The 19,803-nt window shown below is 45.4% G+C and overlaps 1 protein-coding gene across 13 annotated transcripts in view; it reads right to left on the bottom strand.

The window, feature by feature from the left end:
* The window catches only part of CIT (citron rho-interacting serine/threonine kinase), a 170,611-nt gene that overhangs the window by 52,336 nt on the left and 98,472 nt on the right, over nt 1–19,803 (bottom strand). For 10 of the 13 annotated variants that reach the window (XR_012325146.1, XM_073790086.1, XM_073790090.1 and 7 more), the window contains 7 exons: nt 18,716–18,856; nt 16,527–16,652; nt 13,088–13,183; nt 8,678–8,794; nt 7,597–7,706; nt 6,428–6,602; nt 812–1,009 (listed from right to left, as the gene is read on the bottom strand). Coding sequence is in view for 12 of the 13 variants with exons in the window: in XM_073790086.1 (XP_073646187.1) it covers nt 812–1,009; nt 6,428–6,602; nt 7,597–7,706; nt 8,678–8,794; nt 13,088–13,183; nt 16,527–16,652; nt 18,716–18,856 (963 nt within the window). In the remaining variant the exon portion in view is untranslated. The remainder of the gene's footprint in view (nt 1–811; nt 1,010–6,427; nt 6,603–7,596; nt 7,707–8,677; nt 8,795–13,087; nt 13,184–16,526; nt 16,653–18,715; nt 18,857–19,803) is intronic. The other 3 variants (XM_073790091.1, XM_033836912.2, XM_073790092.1) reach the window with 1 other exon arrangement.

The raw sequence follows: 19,803 nt of genomic DNA, 5'->3' as shown, positions 1-19,803 counted from the left end.
AGCAGCCTTCCAAGAGAAATGGGATTTATAAGTAGATTTCTCTGAAGGGGAAGAATGTGAAGATTATCCTGGTCAACTTGGCGGTTGTATTTCCCTCTGTAAAGCTGGTAAATTGGCATTTTTACATGTAAAATTCTGTCAGTTTTGTTAGCCTGGGTCAGTCCGTGTGAGAAGGATCAACTGTGGGAGATTGGCCAACGAAGTCACATTTTGAGACTTGCAGAAAGAACTAAGGTCTAAATCCAGGGGCCGCCCACCAACAATATACCTCCTGAGAACACTCTTCATGTGAGCAAACCAGTCTCTCAGAAAGAGCAGGGAAGCCAGGTCCCTTTTAGAGAAACAATCTCTCATTCATTAGAATCATTTCCATCCAGAACCTACCAAATGCATACTATAAAGACTCGAAACAGAATCTACAGCTTGAAAAAAAAAAGGAACACAAATGAGGTTAACCAAAACAAAAACAAAAATATGGTAGAAAGACTACTGTAAGATATAAGATTATTATTTTTTTAATGTTTATTGAAAACTAAAGTAGAAGACCCAAGTAAACAGACTTTGGTTAAGCTAAAGTTTAAAATATAGTGATGATTATTTTAAAAAGAGGGAAATGCATAAATAAAGGAGGGACTTTTCAAGATCCTTAGGAAAGCTCAGATATTGCCCAGTTGATCTAGTTTACTAATTCCAAAGAGGAAGCAGCCTACATAAGCCAATTTTCTTCCCATTAAGCATCCCTCTGGTTTATTTTTTCTCTCTTGGCATTTCTGAGGGTAAGCAAATATTCTCAGCTCTACACTCATCCTACCGTGAGCGCCTGGATCTCTTCTTCTGCTTCCGCTGTTGTCTCTTCCAGCTCTGTCTTTGCCTGGCGGAGCTGGCTCTCCAGAGCTGCCCGGGCTGCCTGCAGGGCTGTCAGCTGAGACTCGCGCTCCTGCAGAGAGAGCTGCAGCTCTGTGAGCTGACGCTTGAGCTCCAGTTTCTGCTCTTCATGCTCTAGACTGACCTGAGACAGAGAGAGAGATGCTCGTTGACCTTAACTGAAGAGAAAGCCAAGACGCAACCTGCCATGCAATCTGCATCTTAAATTTGGTCATGGAATCAAATTCTCAGCACTCAACTGAGAAGGAAAAAAAATGCAATAAAACAGCTCTGACTTTGATAAGTCTCAAAAATCAACAGGAGTGAGAACACATAAGAGTATATACAACATATATTATCAATACAAACCATCCCTTCCTTTCATATATTCGAATGCTTGGGAAAGCTTCTAAAAAAGAAAACCACACAGCAAGAATCCTCTATGAAAATGATGATGGTTGTTCTTATTAGAAAAAAGTTTAAAAGTAAACAGATATAAATAACATTGTATTAGTAACAAGGACACCTTTAGAATGGGAGTACAAGTGGAACAACAGACTGAATTCTACTTATTTTAAATATTTCTGCTCTGATTTGTTCTGATTAGGTAACCCAAATGAAGGTCATATTGTGTACTAATCATTCTTCCCTCCATCTGCCCATCTATCCATCTATCTACTCAACCTTTCGTCCATTCAAGAAAAATTTACTTGGGACTTTCCTGGTGGTCCAGTGGGTAAGACTCCACGCTCCCAATACAGGGGGCCCGGGTTTGAATCCCTGGTCAGGGAACTAGATCTCACATGCACGCCGCAACTAAGAATCCATATGCCGCAACTAAGAAGTCCGAATGCTGCAAGTGAAGATCCCGCATGCTGCAACTAAGACCCGGCACAGCCAAAATAAATAAATAAATAATGAATAAATAAATAAGTATTAAAGGTACTCACTATTAACATAAAAAAAAGAAAAATACAATTTACTTGGCAAATTCTGTGTAAAAGGAAATACGGAGATGAAAAATAGTCTCTGCCTTCAAGTTGGGGAGAAAAATAAAAACCAACCATTGCCATACATTGTGGTCGAGTGCAATGGTCAGGAGATGCAGGGATGTGATGGGAACACAGCAGAGGGGGAGAGGAGGTGACTGGGGATCTCTGTGTTGAAGAATCCAGGAGCCAAACAAGCATCTAAGAAGGGAAAGAAAATTCCAAGCAGAGGAAGCAAGACGTCCAAGGCATGGAGATGTGGGAGACCCCGGCACATCTGCTGACGTAACCAACACTGACAAGCTGTCCTAGGGACCAGACCCTGCGTCAGACATGGGGATGCCAAGCAAATAAGAGATGCTTGCTGCCCTTGGAGAGCCCACTGAAAGCGAAAGGGTACAAGCTAAACATGAAAGGCCACGGGGACCCAAAGGACATCCCATCCAGCTCCAAGGGGATGGAGAAGGCTCCCTGGAAAAGGTGACACCCAAGTCCCAAAGGCCATAGGCATGAAGAGGAGAAAGACTTTAAAAGATTCAGCCTAGAGAACTGACAGGATGTAGTGGTTAACTCAGAGTGGGACAGAGAACAAAGGACAGAGAGGAGGCAAATGTGACACCTACGTTGCTGGGCATCTGAATTACACAGACCACTGGCCACGACAGGGGACAGGAGAGGAAGGGCCAATCTGAGGATAAGGGTAAGAAATTCACTCTTGACACGTTGAACGTGAGCTGCAAGGGAGACATCTGAGTGGAGGTGTCCAGTGTCTACTGGGACAACAGGTCAGAAACTCAAGAGACAGGTCTGGGCGGGTCGGCTGGATCTGGGAGCCCTTAAGAAGTCCACGGCAGCCGAAGCCAAGGCTATGATCTCTCTCTAGTGAGGATGACGAGGAGAACAATGGGTGCAGCGGTGGCGACAACGATGATGTGACAGCAGCAGGTGTAGTACCCATGTACAGCGTGCCAGGCACTGTCTTCACCCATTTCATCGTCCTAACAACCCAACAAGGATGGTATGACTATGACCTCTATTTTACAGACAAGCAAACTGCGGCCCCGAGAGATTCAGGAACTGAGAAGACGTCACACAGCTAAAAAGTGGCAGGGTTAACTACTTACTGTTGGTCTTATTAAAAGGCCAGCAGTCGGAGGAGGCTGCGACTCTGCTAGCATGCCTGAAAACTCCCAAGGCCACTTGGCAAAACCATGAGAGGCCGGTGACATCACTGTCACACTTCAGGAGGAAGTTGGGGAGCAGAATGCTGTCCGATGCAGGAGGAACCCAGGGGCCCTGCGCCACACACGCTGCTGGAAAACTGCTAACACTGCACCCACAGGCTGGGGGGAAGGACGCCCAGGACCCTTGCAGGTGGGTCAAACCCGAGGCTGAGGCCTCTACCCTCAATCTCAATGGCAGCAGGTGGCAAAGAGAAGGCGGACCGCCTGGCTAGATTTAAAGCTAAACTCCAGGAGAAAATATGTGCAAACAAAGTGACTGACAAGGGATTAATCTCCAAAATATACAAACAGCTCATGCAGCTCAACGTCAAAAAAACAATCAACCCAATCAAACAATGGGCAGAAGATCTAAACAGACATTTCTCCAAAGATGGCCAAAAAGCACACGAAAAGATGCTCAAGATGGCTAATTATTAGAGAAATGCAAATCAAAACGACAGTGAGGGGCTTCCCTGGTGGCGCAGTGGTTGGGAGTCCGCCTGCCGACGCAGGGGACACGGGTTCATGCCCCGGTCCGGGAGGATCCCACATGCCGCGGAGGGGCTGGGCCCATGAGCCATGGCCGCTGGGCCTGCGCGTCTGGAGCCTGTGCTCCACAACGGGAGAGGCCACAGCAGTGAGAGGCCCACGTACCGGGAAAAAAAAAAAAAAACAAAAAAAAAAACCCACAGTGAGGTATCACCTCAAACGGGTGAGAATGGCCACCATCAAAAAATCTACAAACAATAACTGCTGGGGAGGGTGTGGAGAAAAGGGAACCCTCCTGCACTGCTGGTGGGAATGTAAATTGGTGCAGCCACTACGGAGAACAGTATGGAGGTTCCTTAAAAAACTAAAACTAGGGCTTCCCGGGTGGCGCAGTGGTTGAGAGTCCGCCTGCTGATGCAGGGGACACGGGTTCGTGCCCCGGTCCGGGAAGATCCCACATGCCGCGGAGCAGCTGGGCCCGTGAGCCATGGCCACTGAGCCTGCGCATCCGGAGCCTGTGCTCCGCAACGGGAGAGGCCACAACAGTGAGAGAGGCCTGTGTACCACAAAAAAAAAAAAAAAAAAAAAAAAAAAAAAAACTAAAAATAGAGCTACCATGTGATCCAGCAATCCCACTCTTGGGCATATACCTGGAGAAAACCATAATTCAGAAAGACACATGCACCCCAATATTCATTGTGGCACTATTTACAATAGCCAGGACATGGAAGCAACCTAAATGCCCATCGACAGAGGATTGGATAAAGAAGATGTGGTACATATATACAATGGAATATTACTCAGCCACAAAAAAGAACAAAATAATGTCATTTTCAGCAACATGGATAGACCTAGAGATTGTCATACTAGTGAAGTAAGTCAGAGAAAGACAAATATCATATGATATCACTTATATGTGGAATCTAAAAAGAATGGTACAAATGAATTTATTTACAAAACAGAAATAGACTCACAGATGTAGAAAACAAACTTATGGTTACCGGGGAGGGGGAAAGGGGGAGAGGGATAAATTGGGAGATTTGGGACTGACATATACACACTACTATACATAAAATAGATAACTAATAAGGACCTACTATAGAGCACAGGGAACTCTACTCAATACTCTGTAATGATCTGTATGGGAAAAGAATCTAAAAAAAGAGTAGCTATACATGTATGTATAACTCGTTCACTTTGCTGTACAGCAGAAACTAACACAGCATTGTAAATCAACTATACTCCCATAAAAATTTTAAAATAAATAAATAAATAAAGCTAAACTCCAGACTCCCCTGGAGCATATACAGCCCTGAGCCCCTCGGGAAGCATCCTAAATTTCTCCCACTGCCCCTGTGGGGCTGGCTATACTGACTGGAGAACAAAGCACCACGCCTTCCCTGGGGCAGGTTAATGCCCAGAGGAGCTACAGCCGCAGGGCAGACACACAAGAGAGACATTTGTGGGAAGGGAAAGCAAAAGACAGCCAGCCAGCGTTCCCACGCTCAGAGAAATCTATCCGAGTTATTTACACTCACACTCCTAAGGCTGACACTACGGGGAAGTGTGGTTAAACTTACTGAAGAGTAAAAATATCGCCTGGATTAGAAAAGCTAAACCACCGCCTAAGGCTTCTGGATAACCTAGAACAATGGCCCTCAAACTCCGGAAGCATAAGCATCACCCAGGGCACTGGTTAAAAATGCAAATCCCTGCTCCTCACCCCCACCCCACCCCGATTCCATTCAAAAAGCTGAGGGAGGAAGCCGCCCAGGAATCTGCATTTCAACACACAGGCCATGTGGTCCTAACAGAGAGGGGTCCACACCTTGACAACTCCTGCCCTTGGGAGAAGTGGCCTCATTTTAATACTCCAGTACAAATGAAGACATTCCTAAGCGTCAGAATTCAAGGTTTGGTCCTTAACTAAAGACTGTCTGCCTTAATGGTCTTTGCCTTAAGAGAGATCATCTCTGCTTTGAAGAATTCCATCACAAATATTAGAGCCCAGTGTCTCTACGCCCAGCCGGGATGTCCCACTTCCAAGGACCACCCTCCTGAACTCCGGTCCTGCCTCTGCCAGCTAAACCCACCTGCTAGGCTGACAGCCCCCGAGATCAGGGGTGAGTCTGTCTTGTCACCACTGTCTATCTGGCTACTAATTAGCACACAGCAGTCATTTGATAAATACACAGTGAGCCATGTCAAGTCACAGCTTCAGTCACAACCAAATGTGTGGTATTTCCCTCCCCAAACCTGGCTGTTCTTCCCAGCGTCCTTATATTAGGTTGGCCAAAAAGTTCACTTGGGTTTTTCCATCTTATGTAAAAACCCAGACGAACTTTTTGGCCAACCCAATACCTCTGAAGCAAATCACCTTCCATCAGACAAACCTAGAGTTTAGATTTCTCTTTTAGTCTCCCACTGTCATGGGGCGGGGGGCGCTCTGTCACTGTCATTGAGCCGTACTATGTACTATGTGCTAAACTCTGTGCATGGACACAGTCACGTGACCCTCGATGAATCAGGATACAGGAGGAATCACTTTGCCCCCAATTTGAAGATGCACCAATTTACGTCATCCTCACGTGACCCCATGACGGAGATATGTTTTCATGGCCGTTTTACAGATGAGGAAACTCAAGCACAGAGGCGGTAGGGTAGCCTGCCCGACCCGAGGTTACCAAACTCCTAAAAAGGGGAAGTGGAATTCTAACGCAGACCCCCATGGCCCTGTCTGTACTCTTCACCACCACACACAATGGCTCTCATGTAAGTACCGATTTGTGCTTGACACTTGGATGATTGCGGGCCCCTGGGTCCTCCAAAAAATAGCCTCGGGAGATCACCCCTCACTCTCACCTCCCTCAGCCTGGTCTCCAGCTCCAGCAGACGATTCTTGTCGCTGTGGTCTTGGTGGCTGATTTTTTCCAGCTGCTCCTCCAGCTTCCGGTTCTGGGCCTCCAGTTTCCCAGCCTGTGTCTCCAGGTAAAACTTCTGCTGCCTGAGTTCTGAAATCATTTCTTCCTGGGCCTTCCTGGTGGGGGTGGTGGGAGGAGCCAAGCAAAATCACAGTCTCCTTAGAGGTGAGCATGTCCCCGCAGAAGGACGGGCAGAAGCAGAGCGAGAGGTGCATCTGAGCAAGTGGACCACACTTGTTCCCAGGTTAGCGCCACCCTGACCCGGCCTCGTGTGCGTGGCCCCAGCATGGGGACCTGGGGCCCGTTTAGTCTCCACCGCTCAGAGTCCCTCGTCAATGGGATTCAGTATGGTCAAGGGGGATGCAAGAGATACTATCATTTCACTCCTTTGGTAGACCTTTTTATTTTTCCAGTCTGTAGAGGAGAGCAGAAAGGGCCTCCTGAGAGTACAGGAGCACCCTGACGACTCACTAAGACAGGCCCTGGGGAAGAGAGGGCGGTGAGGAGAAAGAATGCTACTCCTTCTACTTCTCTGTTGACCTTGCTCACCTCTTCACCAGGCCGCTCAGAAGCTGGAATGACTCAAAGATCAGACAGCGGCCTACCAAGCTGGTTTAAACTAAGATGGGAATGTTTAAGATCTCTTAAGGAGATTGTAATTCTTTGGGGGAAAAGATTAAGATCAAAGTGCTCCAGGAACACAGGAGAGTCCTTGCCAAACCCCAAAACTCACCCCCAAGGGCCCAACTTCACAACAGCGAAATGGATGGCCCAGTTGGGCACACCCGAGATCATCTCTGGCTAATTGCAGGAGGCGAGTCTGGGGAACGAGGTCTCCAGAAGCAAACTGTAAATTACCTCATTAGAGAGAGCAAAACACTCTGTGATGGGATGGTAACTTGAAGCATGTAAGAAAACGCAGCTCAAAAGAGAAGGCCAGTAGAGTGAGACCACTTCAGAGAGGGCAAAATGACGTAAGTATACGGAGGCTGGGCCCCGCCACAGGAGTCGTTAAATCCACTCCTGCTCCGCCGACAGAAGAACAGAGTTTGTGCCCAGGAGAGAAGACCAAAGCGGAATCAAGCACACAGTTAGAATCTGAACACTTACATGTTCCTCTGGGTAAAGAGACTGCTGTTTGCCGCAAGTTTATTGGCTTCCGACAATTCCACTATCCTCTGTTCCAGGGATCTGATCTTGGAATCCATGGCGTTGATCATCTGAAACACGGGGGATCTTTGGAACCTCACACACAGATGGTAACACCGGAATGAGAGGGAAGTGGGCCACGTAAGTGAGGAAAAGTGTCATGTGAAAGGCAGGCCATCGGACCAGAGACTCAACTAGCCTGTACCCTGAGGAGCGTAGATCTCACTGCTCCAACGATGGCACTCATTTATTTTATCAAACGGAGACTGCATATCCCCCTCACTAGCTAAGGGGCCTGCAGTAAGCACACGCGGGAGGACCTCTTGAGGAACCTGGCATTCCGTGAGTTGACAGGTCTCGTGAAATCCCCGTGTCGTCCACATGCGCCCTGAGCCTGCCACAGCCTCTAAACTTGCATCTGCAAGTTCCTATTTCTCATCACCCACGAGCTTGTCATTCTCTGGGTGATTCCTTCTCACCCAGCCCCTACTGTCCTAGATTCTCTGCATCAAAGCTTCCCCAACTTAATGAATCATAAGAATTGGCCAGGGCAGGAAAGGGGCGGGGGGGGCGTTAAAAATATTACTTCCCAGGACCCTCCTTTAGAGATTCTGTTGTGAAAAGTCTCGGTAGGGTCTGAGATAATAAGTAGATTAACAAGCACAACAGGGGAAACTCTTAAGCTGCAAGTTTCTGAAACATCTGCCTACACAGATTTGAAAGGAAACGAGATGCCTAAGGGAGGCCACAGGCCACCGGGCACTTCGTCGGGGAGGTGGCAGGGGGTTGGTGTGTTGAAAGACAGGGTTCTAGTTGACGCAGGTCAGCGTGAATTCTTAAAGAAGGGCGTGAAGGGCAAAACTGGCCACCCCGAGCCACCACTGCCGCTGCTTTTACGAGAAGGGGTTGCAGAGAGAACTTTCTGTTAGCAGCAGACTCCACGGGATAAAACAGACCAAATGGACTCTTCTCTGGTGGGGGACTCCTGGCGTGGTTCACACACCCTCCCTTGGAAACCGGCTTTGTGATTCTGTCTACCTACCGCCTTCTGCTCGCTGAGAATCTTGCCTTTCTCGTGGGCCTCCTCTTCGTGTCTCTGCATCAGATTCTCCAAAGTCTCCTTGTCGGCTAGGTCTTTCTTTATCTGATTGTCCAACACCTGAGGAAAAACAAAAGGAGAAGTTAGTGTCTGGCAGACTAACCAGAGGCACTGGAGAAACACAGGGAAGGAGGGGAAAAGCAGTGGAGAAGCCACGCTGCCCCAACTCCGGGGCAGAGCGAGGGAGCGGGGGTCTGTCTATCAGCCAGGATGAGATTCAGAAGTATGACCATCAAATGGCAAGTAACCAGAGGACGTGAACTAAGAACTTATTTTTAAATCAGCAGCCAAAATGACCTGAGAGGTATAGCCAAAGGGGAGGTGGACTCCAGAATGAGAGGGAAAAAAAAGATCTCTCTAGAGATCTTACGATTTGCAGCTATTACCTAGGGGCACTGTTATCGTAGTCAATGCGCCAGTAGTTTTCAGAACACTGCTTGCTCTTAATTTGTACAAAATTAATCTCGTTATCTCCAGGCTGTGTGTGGAGGGATGGAAAGCTGAAGACCGAGGAAGTCTGTGTGACCAAGGCTGACGTTCAGAAACAGCCAGGGCCGAGTGGATTCTGCCCACCGATAAAGTAGGTGGGGAGTCAATAGACTGAAGAGACAGCATAAAGGAAAGGGGGAAAAAAAAAAGCCTCTTTCCTCGTTCCTCTGATCCAGCTGGGGGTGAAAATAAAAAGTCACTGGAAAGAGAAATCTTTCCCAGGGGAAGAGAAATCATGTGTTCTCAGTGCTGAGAATGCCACTGTAAGCACCTACTGTTCCCAAGAGGAAAAAATAAAACAGTAATGGTGTCACCATCCACCAGCTTGATCTAATGTTCTGCGAGGGACACACACAGCCCCACCAGCTGCCAGAACAACTGGTGAAAAAGAGAGGAGAAAAGGAAGGCAACGTCATAACTTGCCAAGCCTTTGACCACGACCCTGTGTTTCTCATCACTGTGGTTCTCTGAATGATGGCGACTGCATCTGATACTGGGAAGAAAGCCCAAAGAATTGGGGTCACAGATGGGAACTGAAATCTGCCTTTCCCACATTATCTATTGTGATGGGTCCTTCGTAGCTCATGGGGACACAGTCCCTGAAAAGAGCCAATGAACAGGGAGGGGGTCCACATGATAAAGAAAGGAAAGAACAGATTTCAAAGAGGGCTTTAAACTAGAACTGATTGATGAAAAAAAGAGAGTGAGAGTTGGCGGAGAAGAATAAGAGGTGGAGGACGGGGTCATGGGAGAAGGGACGAACCTCAAGAGGGTAAGTGGCCTGCTCTCCTGGACGTCAGGGCACGATTCTAAAATTATGAACAAGAAAAGGACAGAATCTGGGGTATGATCACAATTATTACCAAAATGGCCTCACAGGGGACGGAACAGGAACACAAAGCAGGGCAGACTAAAAAGAAATGGCTTCATAAAGATGCCAGGAGGGAAGACAGAAGAAAACAGATCTCTCCCTAACGTTCTCTAGGATCTATAAAGCCAAGTGCTCGCCATCTAGAAGGTAGCAGAGACCACTTAATGTCTAGACCAGGAATGCCCTTTTTTTATGCAGTGCTAAAGCAATGAAGCACATTTTCAGGATGACTCTGCTCAAACTAAGACCTCCACTTTGGCAGTGGTGGATACCAACATAGGTAAGTGTGAGCCACAAGGAACAAGCCTTTCTCAAGGATGTACACATCCCGGCTTTGAGTGGGTTAAACTGACAGGAGGATGAACAAGAAGATGCATTGGAGGGAAGCAAGGAATTTGTTTGAAATGAGAGATTCCACTGTAGACATTTATATCAATTGAAGGTATCGATAGAACATGGCTTTTTGACAGAAAAGTCAACATACTGACCCAAATTACAGAATGAACTTGCAAAGGTTATTTTCATCATGCAAAGATACCAGTGGACTACTGTATACATTCTCATAATTTTCTGAAAGTCAGTTTATCTCAAGGATAAAAGTCTGGACACCAAAAAGGATTGGTAGATAAATGCACTAAAGTAGAGGGTCACACTAAAACACAGTGTGGTCCCTTCTGGGTTATTTTCCTGGTATTTCTTTCAATGAAAAATAACCAAAAGTAGCACGAGGGGTAAAAGAAAGAAAGTGTCAGGGTAGTGATGGTGAAGATGCTGTGTGAGCACGTACATGTGTGGTTCTCCAGAAAAGGAACAGCCAACTCTTTGAGAATACCAACCAAATCAATAACATGATCATCACAAAAATTAAAAGCCTCCTTCACTGTCTGACTTGGAAGGGAAAGAGACAATATTTGAGATGGTAATGAACAATGTCTGATTCTCAAGAACGTAAGAATTAGTTAAAGGCTCAGTCCAAAATCATAATGAAAATGTGATGTGATTTCAAAAGGAAATAGATAGGCTGGCAGTCATTTCTGATCACTGAACTTATTAATAATAACTGAATTGAAATAATAATTTCAGTAAGTAAAATAATAATTGAATTTATTATTTTATATGATAGGCTGGACTATTTAGGCCAGTTCTTCTAGGAACAATGATTTAAAATGCTAGATAGAATATGGAAAACATTTTCCAAAAGCACCTAAATGTTGGCAAGAGAGTAAGAAATTACAGACTAAAATCTAAGTGAAAGCAAAAACCCAGCTATTTTGAACTTGAGGCATTTGCTGAACCAGATAAACTTGAGCTTCATTTTTAATTGCCTCAAAGGGTAAGAAGACAAAGAAGTCAAAGCCCAGAGCCACCCACAAGGTGGGCACACATTTTCATTCAAGGCCTCAAAGAATTCTCATTATTAATTTTCCAAGGAAAACGAGCAGCTGACCAGGCACACGAAAAAGAGAGACACCATGGAAAAGAGCCAAGAGAAACAACAGAGTAGAAACAGACCTTCAGATATTGGAATCATCAGATACAGATCATAAAACAACTATGCTGATGCGTTTAAAGAAGCAGAAGATAAGCTTCAAATCAATGCAGCAAATAGAAAGTTATTGACTTAAATAATCTAGTAAACTTGGGGAAGAACCAAACAGAATGTCAAGAAACAAATAGAAACAATAACTGAAATTTAAAACTCAATGGATGGGGACTTCCCTGGTGGCACAGTGGTTAAGAATCCACCTGCCAATGCAGGAGACACGGGTTCGGGCCCTGGTCTGGCAAGATCTCACATGTCACGGAGCAACTAAGCCCGTGCGCCACAACTACTGAGCCTGTACTCTAGAGCCTGCGAGCCACAACTACTGAAGCCCATGTGCCTAGAGCCTGTGCTCCACAACAAGAGAAGCCACTGCAATGAGAAGCCCGCTCGCCACAACTTGAGAGAAGCCCATGCACAGCAACAAAGACCCAACACAGCCAAAAATTAATTAATTAATTTTAAAATACCTCAATGGATGGGTTTAACAGCAAATTAGACAGGTAAGGATTAGTACACTGGAAAATCAGTTAGAGCTTAACCAGAATGTAGCACCAAAAGACAAGGAAATGGAAAATACAAAAAAAAAAAAAAAAGATAGATTGGTGGTAATCTAACACGTCTAATCAAATTCTCACAAGGGAATTAAAGAGAGAAGGGGAAGAGACAATACTTGAGATATAACAACCAATAACTTTACAGAATTGATTTTTTAAAATATATACATATGTTCCAAAGTCCAGTATATCTCAAGGAGGATAAACAAAAATAACTCCACATCTAGACACATCACAGTAGAACTTCAGAAAATTAAAGATAAAACAAAGTTTTAAAAGAAAAAAGACTGCTTTTAAAGAAAGCAACTGTTAGACTGACAGCTGACCGTCAACTGCAATAATAAAAGCCAAACGTCAATGGAATGATATCTTCAAAAAGTATTAAAAGCAATAACTGCCAACCTAGAATTCTATCCCCAGTCAAAACATCTTTCAAGAACAAGGATGAAATAGAGACATTTTCAGACACACAAAACAGAGAGCCTGGCACCAGCAGACCTTCACTAAAGAAAGTCCTCAAGGATATACTTTATAAAAAAAGGAAAAGAATTCCAGGTCTAAGATGCAAGAAGGAAATTAAAAGCAAGGAGATGGTGAATCTCTCTAAATCTAAATTATCATGGACTCAGTGACAGTGGATCAAAAAACATTTTAAAGATGGAATTGAGACACATGATGATCAAATTTTCTTAAATAATAAACTATTTTTGAACTTCTGATATCCAATCCGCCCCAAGGATAACACCCCAAGACCTCCCACCATGGCCTGAGGACAGCATTTACCACGGAGAGTCCTCTGTTCTAGCAAGAAGTGGCCCGAAGTGCCTGGGAAGAGAAAGGAACTACATGGTGCTATAGGAGGAAGGGCAGGGAAGACTGTAAAGTGTCTTTACTTTAATTTTTTCCTCGTAGTGCTGTTCTTTCTGTTTCAGGTGCACCTCCAGGTGCTGGGCTGAGACCTGGGCTTCTCGGTGCTTCTCCTCCAGTTCCTGGACACAAAAGAACAGACGGTCAGGTGTGCGAGGGAAGGACGGAGCCGATGCATGTTAGACGTTCACAGGAGACACCACTTTGGCACAGGCACCAAAGGCAACAGGCATCTGTTTCTTCGTGACTAGCCCTTAAGGCTCTTGGGAGAGGAAACCACCACCACGCCCTGGCCCTGGGTTTTCCAGCTCCGAGTATTCACACACATAAGCACATGGCTGGTGGGCTGGGACCAGAAATCTGTCAGTGCGACAGGTCAAACAAAGGCAGCTCTTCATCTCTGCCTAGAGAAGTGAGAGTGACGAGGCAACACAACTTGAAAATTCAGTACAGCACAAAGCCCCTGACCACTGTCTTGACGGCCTTAAATGAGGAAAGTAATGTCAATTTAAGTTTTAAGTTAATTTATTATGAGGATAAAAAAAATTTTTGTATTTTCCTCATTAACAAAATGATTGCTCAGGAACCCTAGTGAAGAAGGAAAACTAATATAACAATTCAAACACTTTCAGTTTTGAATGATTATTTTAACTGACTGGTAATATGGAGCATGTGAATATCTGGAGGTGTTCATATGATATCATGTTTATATGAAGTTTACATGATATAATGCTAATGGGAACAAGGCAGAACATAAAATTCACTAAAAATGACATAAACGTGTACACATACATTGAAGATAGGAAGAGAACGTGGAGTAATAATAAATAGCTCAAATGTAATGTCCTTTTCATTCTTTTATCAAGATTTCTGCTTTCAAACAAAATTGTAGTTCATTTGGAAATTATACCAATTCATTTGCCAACGTATTATAAACTGATCGTATAAAAGGCAGCATTCAACTCACCAAAACATTCTCTAAATGAAGCTATCTGCGTTTACATTAATTCTTATGAATCTGGACCCATTAGTTAATTACTAATATCAAAAGTCATTACTCCAAGTTTTCATCTCTTCATACTATCTTGAAATTTTCCTTTGAAATGGAAATAATTATGAGAATTTTGAAGAACGAGGAAATTATACAGGATATGCCCATAAAATGGAGAAAAGAATAATTTTAGATTCACACACACATGAAATGTTACTGATTAAGCTTTTGAAATTCTAAAGTCTGCAAGCATTTGACTTTGCTTTGGGGGCCAGTAAAGTATTCAATGTTAAGACCAGGTGCACAAGATCTACTGCAAGCTAACAGATGTTATCTTGAAAAGTTGAATGTAAACAGGATTTTTAGTAATAAAAACATACTTTCAGGGCTTTATGTATATTAAAGGGTCCCTGACAATGAGGTCTTTTATTAAAGCAAAAGACTTTGTTAGAATGAGAACCCCAATTAGCTGTTTTGAAAGTTCTTATCAGAATAGCAAATATTTTAATGCAAATGATATTTGGGATGTGTTTCCAAGCATCATCATTATGTAACAGTACTAAGGACCCCTCTTTGCCCACATCCCAGATACTTCACAACCTAAGCACCAGGTTCTTGAGCAAAAGGCACCTTCCGATAAATGAAGTCACAGCCACAAAGGTACTCGGACAGGTGGCAAGATACACTTGGAAAAAGAAATCTGCCTACTTTTTCTTTATTTTAGAAATCACTTGATAATCGTCTTGTCTTAGTTTCAGTCCTCCTAAGATAGCACAGGAATGGAAATCAATCTGAAAACAGGTCAAAAACTCAGATACCTGAGACTGACAACCTTAAGACCAAATTTCCGGTCTACTTATGCATGGGAGTTTACAACATATAATCCAGGAATGCAGAACTCTACACTCCCACATTTTAATTGGCAAGTGAACCTTGGAAAAGCAGACATTCTAAAACCTGACTTCTTGACAGTTTGGCATTTTTTGTTGTTGTTGTCATTTTTTAAAACGTTATCTTCTTCTCTACATGTGTTGGATCAGATTCTTCAGTCCTGTTACGCAAACAGTACTGTTTGCTGCTCTATTCCCAGCTCCTAGAACAGTGCCTGGCACATAGTAGAAGCTCATTAAATATTTGTTGAATGAATGAATGAACACATCACCATTAAACAGAGAAACACTTTGCAACCACAAGACTTAACCACGTCGTTTGCACCAAGCAAGGGGGTAGCAGTGGTGGAATCTCAGTGGGAATTCATTTGACTCACAGTAAAATTCACACATTTGACAATCGCCAAGAGATACTTGGATGATGGAACAAGAGAACAGAAAGGATAGACTGACAATCACATTTGCCTTTGTGTGTAGACATTATCTATAAAGACTGTGTGTCAGAGCAAAACAATTTAACCGGTTTCTCTTTTCACCTGTGCGTTCAAGAGTGCCCACACGACTCACGAATATAGACAAACAGAAATGTAACGTTTTGAAGGGTTGGGTTTTCTTTTTTTTTTTTTTTTTTTGGTATTAAGTATATAGGCCTGTAAGTCGGTCATTCTTGAGTTCATATAGTTGCTGGTGACTCGTTTCCCAGAAGTGACGCAGAGGGAGAGACAGAGAGAGGGAGGTGGAAAGCACCCCGCTCACCACCTTGTCTCTTTCTGGTGCAGAGGAATGCCCGACTACTCCAGAGTCAGTCCTCGGGGCAGGGAGGAAAGGGCTACAAACAGGCTCCCCAAAGTGGCATCAAATTCTTGGTTTGGGGACTGAAATCCAAGGAGAGTCCTTTAAAGGTTCACCTGCCTTTCACCCTGGCAAGAGCAAAACTTTGACACGTCGGCAAGCACCACCCAAGCCTTCCTTGATTAAGTTAATTTGGTCGTCAGAGCCGAAAACAAAATCATCGTGGTTACAAACCTAAAAAACGATCTGCTACCTCTAAGGAAAGTGAAAATAATAATAATATTACGCACCAACTGGAGCAGAGAAAGTGAGTGGGTGAACACGGATCTATGACAAATGCTACTCCGAAAAAATCTGCGTGACTAATTTCTTTCCTCTGCAAAACCAAGAATCTGGGTGTCAGTCTTAAAGCCCTGAATCCCTACACCTTTTTCAAACGGGCATTTGCAACTTTAACGGCCATACAAAACTCTGCTGATAGAAGTACGTAAATGCTCCTGTAAAAATGTATCGGAAATGACAGCGTGTGCACGTTCGCGTTTTTAAAAGTCAGGCAGTAGCAAACAGAGCAAAAAAAAATCATACTGATGGATCTGTTACCATTGCTGAAATGTCCAGCCTGTGGTTACTCGTGCTAGTCTCTGACGTGGCGTCCGCTAAAACACTTCCTCTTAATTCACCTGCCTGGCGATAACCTCCCCTGTGACGGTGGTTGATTCTTCTGTTGACCCCCTTCCCTCTACAACCTCTAACCTGTTATCTTTGAACTTGTCAACTTTGGTTCCTGCTCACCAGAATTTTATCAGCCATCTGCTGGATCTGTTGGGACTTTGTCTGGATGTCATCCTTCAGTCTGTTTTCTCTACGCTCCATGGTCTCTAGCCTCTTTACCTTGTTCTCCAGAGAGTGGCGGCGTTCCTGTAGATCGTGAATCAATCAGAGAGTTTTAATGGGGTAACCGCTACGGGCACGACGCCTGCGCCGAGGGAGGGGGCCCTCGGGAAGCGTACGCTCGATGCGGGAAGAGAAGTCTCAGGCACCCGAAGCCACGGTGAGGAAAACACAGTTCTGTGATCCGAGGAGTACTTGCTTGTGCAGGTTACAAGAGTGCATTCATTCATTCAAATATTTACCAAGCACCTACTATCTGCAAAGTACCACGCTAGGCATCGTGGAAAATACCGAGAGGAAGCTGACAGAATGCCTGCCCTTGGAAGAGGTAAGATAAACACAAATAAACACGATGTGGGTTAAGAGGGCCAGGGCCATGAAGCAAACAGGTACAGAGGGCTGTGGGAGGGTGCAGGCTGGAGGGAGGGCTTTGAACTGAGCAGGTGAGGGGATGTGGACGCTGTGGAGAGGGTCGGGATGTGGGAGGCTGGAGGGGAGAGGGCCAGAGGGGAGTGGGGAAGGCCTTTCAAAAAAAGGCGCAGCAGGGCTTCCCCGGTGGCGCAGTGGTTGAGAGTCCGCCTGCCGATGCAGGGGGCGCGGGTTCGTGCCCCGGTCCAGGAGGATCCCACGTGCCACGGGGCGGCTGGGCCCATGAGCCATGGCCGCTGAGCCTGCACGTCGGGAGCCTGTGCTCTGCGACGGGAGAGGCCACGGCGGTGAGAGGCCCGTGTACCGAAAAAAAAGGTGCAGCAGCAGCAGTGCGGAGGTGGCCGAGAGCCAGCGTAGGCCCCAGGTGGAGTGTAGAGGGGCTACTGCAAAAGGTGTAATAGCGGAGGAGCTGGAGAAAACGGGAAAGGGGAGCATGTGTGGGGCAAAGGGCTGAGAGTCTCATGCACTTAAGATGTAGGGAAGCCCTGAAAGGTTTGGGATGGGGCAAGAGGTGCTGATGAGCCTGGAGTCTGAGGTCCACGAGTCTGACCCCGTTTGAGCTAGATGCGAGGAAGGTGAGCCTGGAAGCAGAAAGCCGAGAAATTACTACATTCACCCAGCGAAGAGGAAGAGGGCCTACACTGTGGGGAGGCCTTCAGAAATGGCCAGCAGAGGGTGGACGGTAGAGACAGTGTGGGTGTATTTACAGGGCTGAGGGACTCTCGGAATGGCAGGATCCAGGGAGAAGCAGCAGATGATGTCAAGGTGTCAAGCCTGGGGTGACCAGATGGATGAATGGGGGCCCTGACCGGTGCGAGGAAGACTGAGGAGGCAACCCAGCTTGTCGGGGAAGATACTGAGTTCATTCTAGATCGGAGGCACTGTTCAGACACCCAGTCAAGATATCAGGGGAGCAGTGGGAAATACTTCCTGGATCGTGGGTGAGGCTGGCCCCAAAGAGACGTAGGCAAGTAGGTTCAACGCCAGCACTGTGACAGAGAAGCAGAAGGCCCAGGACAGGGGGGTGGTTAAATCAACTATGACACATCCGTTCCATGGACCCATCACCCAGGCGTCAGGGGAGGTGGAGGGCGGCAAAAGGGAAACGTCCCTTTTTATTCTATATTCTTCAGTTCTATGTTTTTCACAATGAGAAAACACTCGTGTGTTTCCTGTATAATTATATAATTGGTTTCAACAACAACAACAACAAAGAATTGGACAGAGAGAAGAGGCCCAAAAATGTAGATCTGGGAGTTATCAACACACACAGGTCACAGCTGAAGCCTCGAAAATTAATGTATTATTAACACCGTTGGGGAGAAGGTGAGGAAAAGCAAGGGTACAGAGGGAAGAAAAAGGAACCCTCAGGGACGGCATCACAGTTCATCTACATAAATGTGAATCCTCCCACACCGGCGAACGGGTCAGAGGAAAACAAATAGGAAGGAAAGGTTTTATCAAAACATCTTTCTACTCAGAGCTGCTGTGACAAATCCTTCTCCCCTTTGGGGAAAATGGTCCCAAACCTCTCGGGTTTCAAAGGGACTGGCGGACGGGACAGTGGTTTGGATGAACAGAGGGTGGTCCCGAGGTTTCTTCCCCTGCACAGCCGGAGGCCAGGCACCTCGGGAGCCGGGAGCTGGAGGTCCCCTGCTCACCTCGGCTTCCACCAGCTTCTTCTTGATGCCTTCGGAAGAGTCCTCGCGGTTGTGCAGCTTCTCCAGCTCGCGCTCAGCCCGCTCCTTCGCCTGGCGGATGTTCTGCAGAAGCTCAGTGGCCTCCGTGCTGGCTTTCACGGCCTGAAAGGAGAAGGAACAGGGGAGAGATGGCCCAATTTATCCACGGAAAAAGATGGGGACCATCTCCTAAACAGGAAAAAAAATCGGGTCACACTGAATGGATATTTTTATCCATTTTTCAAAACATATAAACGTTTCATTTTATTCTGTGTTTCGCCTGTCCTAAGGTGCACTTATATATATTTTTTTAACATCGCTGAATTTGGAATGCATCTACGCTTAAAATTGATGGTGTTTTTTTCTTTCTTGGGGTACAGAAGATAATGTGGTATCGGACAATCATTAGCATCTTAGATTCAGTGTAACATAATAAATGCAAACAAAAAGGTCTCGGGTTCATCTGCCCAGGTATTAATGTATTTACCCCGGACTGTTAATTGTCTCCCTATTTAATCATCTCATTTGCTGATTTTCCTAAGGGGAATCTGTACTACTTTTACAAGAAAACAAGATAAAAACTATAAACTTTTTTTTCTCAAATACCTATCAAAGGGCATAACCACCACACTGTTCGTGGTGACTCGCAAATTCATGTTTAAAGAAAAAATAGCGAACCCTTTTGAAGTTAATTTTTATTTGGGTCTTAACTATACTGCAGCTCTTCCAGCATCACAGTAAAGATCTGAGTGTAAGAAACCAACAACTTCACACTCATTTGCTTTATAGTTTTAAAACGTGAAAACGGCAAGGGAACTCCAACTTCGAGACCAGCACTGTCCAACGTGGGAGCTGCTCCCCACATGTGCCCGGTGAGCACCTGAAACGTGGTTGCTGTGACTGGGAAATTAATTTTTAATTTTACTTAAGTTTAATTCATTTAAAAACTGAAGCAGTGTACTTTTTTTGTTGTTGTTGTTGCGGTATGCGGGCCTCTCACTGTTGTGGCCTCTCCCGTTGCGGAGCACAGGCTCCGGACGCGCAGGCTCAGCGGCCATGGCTCACGGGCC

The sequence above is a fragment of the Tursiops truncatus genome, chromosome 13, assembly GCF_011762595.2.
Source record: "Tursiops truncatus isolate mTurTru1 chromosome 13, mTurTru1.mat.Y, whole genome shotgun sequence".
Lineage (NCBI taxonomy): Eukaryota > Metazoa > Chordata > Mammalia > Artiodactyla > Delphinidae > Tursiops > Tursiops truncatus.
The sequence above is the reverse complement of the archived record's forward strand: the minus strand, read 5'-3'. Positions and strand labels throughout refer to the sequence as shown.